At 53.5% G+C, this 8,644-nt stretch overlaps 1 protein-coding gene across 1 annotated transcript in view; it reads right to left on the reverse strand.

Annotated features, from left to right (window-relative positions):
- The window catches only part of CDR2L (cerebellar degeneration-related protein 2-like), a 17,734-nt gene that overhangs the window by 165 nt on the left and 8,925 nt on the right, over window positions 1-8,644 (reverse strand). Inside the window, 5 exon segments of the mRNA XM_010297335.1 lie at window positions 1-2; window positions 5-699; window positions 2,248-2,412; window positions 3,419-3,567; window positions 4,812-4,924. The exon segment at window positions 1-2 is cut by the window's left edge and continues 165 nt beyond it. Coding sequence (XP_010295637.1) covers window positions 1-2; window positions 5-699; window positions 2,248-2,412; window positions 3,419-3,567; window positions 4,812-4,924 — 1,124 coding nt within the window.

Raw genomic sequence — 8,644 nt, forward strand, 5'->3', positions numbered from 1 at the left:
CCTCCCCGGAAGTCTCTGAAGGAGCTGTCGCGAGAGATGGGCCGGGACGTTTGGACCCCTGTGTGGCGCACGCTGTCCTTGTGCTGCCGGCATTTGCTCAGGAGCTCTTCGTACTTCTCCAGCAAGGCGTGATACTGCTCGTCCACTTCCCTCAGGATGGACATGCCCCGTTTGCGCACGTTGTTAGCGTGCAGCGTGTAATTGCCCTCGTGCCGGCTCACAGCATCCTTGGTCACGATAGCATTGAGGGCTGTGTCGCTGCAGCTTTTCCGAACGGGGTGGTTTGGGGAAGGCGTCATTGATGGCCCATGACTTTTCCCTCCCTCCTCCTCAGAGAGGTCGATGTAGTCTGCCTCTGGGGCGTTATTCAGTGGCTCGAGGAGGGCCTCAGACAAGTTGTCTTCTCTGCTGAGTAGATACTTCTTGACTTGTTTCATCTGTTGTAGCTCTAGGAGCTCTGCTTCCAGTTCCTTGATGCGCAGTTTGCAGTTCTCCATCTCGCACACCCGCTGCTCAAGGTCCGAGTACTCCTGAATAACGGAGGTGTACTCTCGCTCAACCCTCTCCTTCCGCTGCTTCTCCTGGTTGACTTGGGACCTCAGGGAGTTCACCATAGCTTGGAGACGCTCATTCTCCCTCTCCAGTGGCTTCTGGTTGAACTCTGTGGAAGAGCTGTGGACCTGGAATGCATCCTCATACCTGAAAGAGAAGAAAGATCCTTGAAAGAGTGACCAAGTGACAGTCCATGAAGAACTCAGATTCTGTCTTCTTATCATGTAAGTAATTCCACTGGTGCCCAGGAAGGAGGTGACCTGAGCTCATGGAGTGAGATGAACCTCCTCCTGTGTGCCGGAAGACCACAAGGTGTGGCTGTGGCTCTTTTTGGACACAGAGACCAGGCTCTGTCTCAGAGAACCTGCAATCTCTCTACCTGAAAGTCGAAAGCTTTGAGTTTTTCCTGCTGGAGTTCATCAGCTACCCACTGTATCATGGAGCTCACCAACTACTCACTGCATCTGCGCACAACTCCCAAACCCACCCAGCCAAAAACCAGTAGCACAGGGTCTGCTGTCCTGTGTCTGGGAGGTGCCCCAGAGAGAGTGGGAGAAGGTTTGTACAGCAAGGGAGACAGAAAGTGACTTTTGGCAGTTGCCCCTTCTTCATTGCCTGGGAAGCGATAACAAGCGCTTCCCCCTTCCCGCATGCCGCTGTCAGGAAATCGGATTTTCCTCCTCCTCAATGAAGTGCCCATGGCAGCCTATCTGGTTAGAACAGATTGGAAAAAAGCAAGCACCGTGGCTTCCCCTGGGAGGCATGACTGCGGCGGGGGGTATTGAACAGATTTCCAAGGTCCTGAAGGGCAGCCTGACCTTCAGAGCCAACTGCAGAGCTGGAAGCCGAACTGAGGTCCCGAGGCACTGCGGGGAGAGTGGGACTGGGGGGAAAAGAACCACAGAGACATTAAGTGGATTTTGCTGGGGGTTAGGTTATGCCCTCATAACATCCCTGTTGCTGCTGCAGTGAAAATGTCTTTTGTTCGTGTCCTCTGGCAGGGGATGCTTTCAGTAACAAAGTTCATTGATTGCTTATCTATTTAAAGAAGCCTCTATTATGGACAAAGCTGAGCAAGAAATGCCCTCACGAGGCCAGTGAATTAACACAGTGGCTGGGTTTAAAGGAGGATCAAGTGTGCAATAGTGCTGAAGGTGTTTGTACAGCACTTGGCAGCCCGTGGCCTGTCTTGGTGTGTGACCGGAGTCATGCAGGACAGAATGCACCGCTCGACTGGTTTCGGTGTGCCAGAGGTGCTGGTCCTGTGCTGGGGGGCAGCTGCAAAGGGAAAATGGGCTGTGCTGGTTTGGGAAGGGAAGCTGCGCAGGCAGCTCGAGGTGAGGGTCCTCTTCACGTGATGTGTTACTGGGTGGGCGGTACTGGGAGAGGCTGGTGTGAGATATCTGGAGCTCAAGCAATGAGTCCTGTCTGGTGAGCGTTCCCGCAGAGCTGCCTGCCCACGTGCTGGGACAGTCACCGTCCCTCTGACGCTGGGAGCGTGAAGGCTCTGCTTTGCCAACACCACCGACTCAGGCGGGCGGGTAGGAGGGCGGGAGGTCTTCCCCCCACCTCCAGCATCGCCTTTCAGGCTCTGATGCAGAGTCTAGAGCCCTATGGGGGTCTACACGCACCCACCGCATCCCTGCTCAAGGGCAGAGGATGGTTGGAGGGGTCGCTGAAGGCGAGGCTCCGTACCTGGGGCTGGAGCACAGCTCCTTCAGGCAGGGGAAGGTGTGGATGGTTCGGCGCCGCTCCCTCTTCTCCCGCCGAATGCGGAGCTGCTCCAAACTCCGCATTTCTTCCACCTGCTTTTGCAGCTCCTCCACTTGGTTCTGCAGCCCCTCGATGGTTTCGGTCAAGCTGTGGAGAGAGGAGGGAGTACGGGTGAGGACTTGGGCACTATAGGTCCTTTTAAGGTGGGGGTTTTTTTCCCCTATAGAGAAAGCCAGTCTATGGAAGGTGCTTCCAGTTTCTAGTGTGTGGCTTGGGACCATGACAACACTTGCTTTTCATGGCAGTGGTCGGTCTTTCTCTGTGTGGTCACTCTTAAATGGATGTGTTTGTAGAAAAGGGTCGAGGATTGAAGCAGTTGGCAAGGGATAACTTGCTTTATTTTGAGACCTTCTGTCCTCAAATCAGTTGGCTAAAACAGTCACCTCTGGGACATAAGCACTATCCTGGAATATCTTTGCACTAGCAGCAAGCAGGCGAGCTTTTTACTATCTTCCTCTTGTTTCTCTTGTAGAGATAAACGCAGAGAGACCGGGCAGAGATTTAGTTTTGTCCTGGCTATGAACGCAGTTTGTAAAACTTTCTGCTCTGAAACTCCCACTCTGCACAGTTGTTTGCAAAAGATGCTGCATTGCAAGGACATGGCTTAGTCTGTTGTTTCCAGGGATGACCTTGATCGTGGGCCTGTTTTAGGAAAGAAAAAGTTATTGTCTAACTGGTGTTTCAGCACGGACTAGCCAGGGTTTCACTAAATGCTGGGTCTGTGCCTAGTGTGCCTGCTGGGCTGCGTGCTGGGGACCTCCCTGACATGGTTATGTGCCCCCTCTTCAAGGAAACACATCTGAGGAGGAGGAGGAGGAAGAGGAGAAGGAGGAGAGGCTGCTGTGCCTGGCAGCTTCCAACTTTCCTTTACCCAGCCCTCGTCCCAGGGCTGCCTGTGCTGTGGCTGACCTCTGCTAACAAGCGCAATGAGCTTGTCTTGTAAATAGCTGCACAACCTGACTGGTAAGAGTTGTTAAATAGATTAATAAATTGCTTAAATAGCAAGGACACGCTGCGCTTTGGGGCAGGGGAGGGGTGAGATGAAGGTCTCTCGGGTACAGCATCGCTGCGGTGGGAGGAGGGGAGGCTGTACCACTGTATCTTCTGTTGGGATGTCTTGCTTTCCAACACGAGCTTCTGGTTAGCTAGCTCCAGGTCCCGTGCTGTCAGGTCCAGCTGCTCATAGACTTTCGCATGCTGTTCGTTCATCTGCCGCAACATCTCTAGTTGCTTGGTCAGGTACTGCAAGGAAAAGTGAAACAGAAACACTCCATGTGCAAAATCCGGGTTGTTTCACAGGCAGAAATTCCGACAGCCTTTGCTTCCTTTGATAATGTGTTTTGTGGCTGATTTATCCTCTGCCTGGTTTAAAACCTCTTCCGCAGGTGTAATATTCATAACCCTGCCCACTGTAAATAGTTTTGTGTATGAAATACGATTGAACTGCCCCTGCCCTCTGTGAAGGGCACTAAGCTCAATCTGTCTCTATTCAGCTGCTTTTTTCTTCCCAGTACCCAAAGAAAGCTGATATCTCTGGGACTGTGACCCTTCACCAAAGTTGACTGAAATCGGCCAGTTGGTTACTGGATCGTCTGACGGATCGATTGCAGAAGCTGCGTTTCCGTGGGAATTCAGGCTAAAACTCTGAGTCTGTGAAATGCGAGGAGACCTGCAGTTTTTGTGTGTTTGCAGACCCCTTTGAGTCTGTCATTGCAAGATTTTATCCTGGGAGAGGGGCATCTACCCAAGAGCTTGCCCTCAGCTGGGACCAGATCCCAAATCCTAAGTTGGCACAGCTAAATCCATCCACCACTTTCCTCGGGCATCAGCTGTCAGATCCCTGCAGCCATCACGTGCTGCTCTTGGGAGCTCAGAGCCCTCCTCTGCCCTGTGTCTTTTTAAATCACAGGGTTTCCGATCTTTTTTCACAGATCCTTAGAAGCTTTCCAGTGGATGAAAACCCTCCTGGCACAGCAGGTTTAAGCCTCTAAGCTCAGTTCTCTGGGCTCTTAGCCCCTGACCCCAAAGGATGCTTGAAACAGTGGTTTAGATTGCAGCTCTTGGAGAAAGAGCTATTTTATGCCTCTAACAAAGGGGTCTGTGTTATGGGGGTGCCGAGGGGCCAGCTGGGAACAAACGCGATTATGAATAACTGGAATCAAGGGAAAGTAGCAGCAGAGCAAAGAGAATCAAGTGTGAAGCCTGTGATGGGCAGGAAAAGGCTGAATGTGACCCAAATGCAACCTGGTCCCAAAATCTGGTGTGCATATCTGAGCAGGGGTGGGGGTGTGAGAAGGGGGAAAATCCCAGTTAGTGGGGAAAGGGGATCCTCTCCAGGGCTGGGATGGGCTTTAACTTCCATCCCCATGGCACACCCCTTCCTTTCTCCTGCTGTCTGAGCTGTTGGCATTGGTGGAAGAGCCCCTTTCCCACCATCACCCTTAGGTGACAGCGGTGGACCCACCCCGGCCCGACTGCGTTCCTACCTCGATTTCCTGCACTTGTTCCTCGTTGGTGGCGTACATCTGCTGCAGGGAGTCCTCCAGCTCTTTGTTGCGCTCCAGCAGCGTCTTCCCCAGCTCCGCGGCCAAGTGCAAGTCTGAAAAGCAGATGGGACAAAGCTGCTGCAGCTCCCGTGGCTCCGCGGCTGGATGCGGTGGGGATCCCCGAATGTCACCGCACCAAACACAGTGGCAGATTTTGCATGGCACTGGTTTTATTGGCGGGTTTTGATACGGATGCGTGTTTATGGGATATACAGGATCTGGCCTTCGTCTTGCTGCGCTGCAGGAGCAAGAGGAGGCTGAGCGCGGGACACGCGCGGCTCCTCCATGCGATGAGGCGCCTGGCTGGCTGCAGAACCCTTCTGCACTCACTACACGCTGCGTAGCCTGGATCGGGCCCCAGGTTTGGCCGTGGTGATGGCACCTCCATCCCCTCTCACTGAGACCTGTGGGGCTGAGAGGGGCTCAGCATCTGCCAGAATGAGAGCGCGGGTTGGTAAAGCCCTGTGGGGTCTCGGGGATGCTCTGTAAATTCTATTAGTATCTCTAATGAAGGGAGTGCCGTGCCTTCCCTGTCAGCCTCCATCCGTCACCTGCTAATAGACTGACATGAGTAATAAAACCGCGCGTGGCCTGAGGAGGCTGGAAGCACCTCCTGCATCTGCCGGCCGGGTCTGCAGCTCTTTCCTTGGGGCAGCTCCAGGGTGAAGATGAACCACTTTGTATTCACTCTCTGCCACCTCTGAATGCCCTCAGGAAGATACTGAAATAGTTGGACTTCAGAAGTGCAGGGAAAAATAGGTGTTGACAGGGTAGTTGGCTTAAAATACTGGGTTTGCTGCTTCCTGGGCAAAGAAAAAGCCCCAGCACCCTATGGGTCCTATATTGGCCAAAGCTTGAGCCCCTGAGGTGATGCTGTTTGTGGGCCTGGGATGGCACAGCTGGCTCAGATAACATCTGTTTGCTTTCACAGGAATTGGTTGTCTTCTTAAAGCCTGACCCCCTGTGATCATGTGGGCTCTTATTTTTCCTCTGGTGCTTTTAAGGGTGAGGTTCTTGCTCTTACAGTGGCAGACTGAAAAACTCTGACCTTAAACCTTCAAAAAGGTAAGGAAGCAGGTCCTGGTGTGTGTTGTTGCTCTTTCTGTCTTTGGTATGGTTCTCATGCAGTTTTAGATAATTAAGGAGTAGCAATCCTGCAGTGTGGGAGGGGACCTGGGTCTCCTGCTCTGGTGTTTTCTCAGCCCACTCTAATGCTCCTCTCCAGTCTGCGGCTGATGACGTGCTTTGCAAAGGCTCTGCCAGGGCTGAGAGCAGCTACAGGTCCTGCCGGAGGTTAGCTTGGCCATGCAGTTGACTGGGAAAGAGGGATACTTGGTCGCTAGGACAAAAGGGGGAACCAGGATGCCTAGGATGTGTTTGCAGCCTGGGAAAATCATTGATTTCTCACACTTCAAATGGCACACCACAAAATGAGGCTCACACTGACCTCTCGGACACGAGTGCTCGCAGGGAGGAGTGCTGTCAGTGCTTGGGATGGGGCTTTTCTGATGGATAATGCGGCACTGTGGGAAGTGGTGATATGTTATTGGTTTGGATGATGGCTGTGTTTCCTTCTGTGCGGCTCCAGCAGTGCCGGAGGGCTGGCTGCAGTGGTCCAGCCAACAGCTGCTCAGCGTGTCCTCGAATCTCCCCTTTGCCATGGGAATGTGCTCTCTAGCTGTGTGCTGCATTGCAGGGTGTTATTCTAGGCTGTGACCTTTTTAATTATAATCCTCATCATTGCACGGTGACCTGGTCCGAGGGCTGCAGTCCCAGCTATCAGTGCAATCAAGATATTGGCACGCTTCCCCATGGACAGACCTCCTCCACATATTATTCTTTTTTTTTTCCCCCCCAAGCACCAAATTTCCCCAGTTTCCAAAGTGCCCTTGGGAGACCGAGTGTTTGCTACACCAGCTGGGCATGGGGGAACAGCCAGATGCCAGCAGAGATGGAGGACAATTTGTGCCTTTAAGCTGCTTGGGGCTGTATTTAATGGCATCATCGTCTTGCCAGAGCCGGTGTCGTTGCTGGAGACCGGCACCTTGCAAAGAGCATCCCTTGCAGCAAGCGGGGCCCCGGCACAGAGCTGTGTAGCGAGGGCTCCGTGCTGCGCTCCAGGTAATGAGTCAAGTGTGTCCCCGTCCCCGCGGATTACACCGGTGCTCTCCCACCATATGGCATCCAATTTAATCAGCTGGGGTCGAGTTAAGTGGATTAGGCAGTGCAAGATCCTGCATTGTAATTTAAAGGGCTCTGTCAGCAATAGTTTAATGGGGGAAATGGGCAGCGTTTGGGGACGAGTGGGAAAGAGAGAAGAAGGGAGCTGAGCTCTGAGGAGGAAATTGATTCTTCGTTTTCATTTTGAGCGTAAGGGCCTGGGAGACTCCAGGCTTGAAGGACACAGGGGAGCTGGTTCTTTTAGTGCCTTTTAACTGCCTCAGCCCTCGTCACTCACTCGCTCTCTGCCTGCCGGCCAGTCAAAGCATCCTCCGTAATCCTGTCTCATCCATCCCCCTCGTGCCCGAGTCCTCTTCCCGACCTGTTGGACTCCCGCCGGGCGGTGGGAGTGTGGGGATGGAGGGGACGCTGCATGGAAGTGCTTTAATGTCATCTTTAGACCAGATCCCTCTTGATCTCTGCACTAATTGTGGCTCTGCTCGGGCTCGGGGAGCACGCAGCTCCTCTCCTTGGAGACCTCGGAAACCTGAGGCTGAATGGGGAATTTCAGTAAGTGGTTTGGGAGGGAGAAGAACTGTTTAGGAATTTGGGGATTCTCTCTGCATAGCACTGTGCTTTTCCCACAATTTTTTTTGTATTCCTCTTTGCTTCTCCACTGTCAGATCAGCCAGCCAGTGCCGTACAGCTTGCCCTAATTTAGCAGATATGCTGATGCCTCCCTTCCCCCTCCCCTCGCGACACAGAAGGAGAAATAAAGTGGTGGGGAGCGGCTGTGCTGCGTGTCCGCTCGATGTGCCGGATCCTTCTGCAGCCTGCCTGCGCTGAAGGCATCGCCATGAAATGGCCAACGTTCAACTTTAAAAATCGGGAGCCTTGGTGTTGCCCAAATCCTATTTGGGAGAGGAGCGCAGATGCAAACTGTCCTGGGCAGCACCAGCTCTGTGCCCTCTGGCTCCCAGCACCGCCAGCGCTGATGTGACCCTTCTAATTAACACCAGCCAAGGAGACGCGCCGTGTCCCCAAACAAAGAGCCGTGCCTATGGAGCAAAGCGGAGGGAGCGATGGAGGCTGCGTTTCCCAGGAAAAGCTTCCGCAGGAAAGGCGCCTGAGCAAGGAGGGAGGGGAAGAGAACAGGGACCATATGGTGGGAGGGGAGCGGGAGTTGAATCCGAGCAGTGCTTGGTAGAGGGGAGCAGGGCTGGGCTCCATACGGCCCGGGGGTGGCTGTCCTGAAGCTGCAGAGATCATCGTCAGCCCAGCGATAATTCTGCTGACAAACTTGAAAAAAAATCCTGATCCAAAAGCTGCGGCAGGCTTTCTTTGACTGAAAGAGGCCGAGCAACAAACTGCAGGGTATTCCCCCGCTGCAGCATCCCGCAGCGATGCTGGCTCAGGCAGATGTGCGGAGCCGAGTGCTTCGCAGCAGCTTGCAATAAGGCACAAAGAGGGTTTGGAGCCGGTTTTGCCTTCCCAGTGCTGGCCTGCATCTGTTCGGGCAGAGCAGTCTCTGCCACAGCCCACTCCCTGAAGGTCTTTTTTTCCTCCCAGCTTCTCTTGGTTGTGGCTTCGCGGGAGCATAAGCCTGATGTCAG

The sequence above is a fragment of the Phaethon lepturus genome, unplaced genomic scaffold (assembly GCF_000687285.1).
Source record: "Phaethon lepturus isolate BGI_N335 unplaced genomic scaffold, ASM68728v1 scaffold29101, whole genome shotgun sequence".
Taxonomy (NCBI): Eukaryota; Metazoa; Chordata; class Aves; order Phaethontiformes; family Phaethontidae; genus Phaethon; species Phaethon lepturus.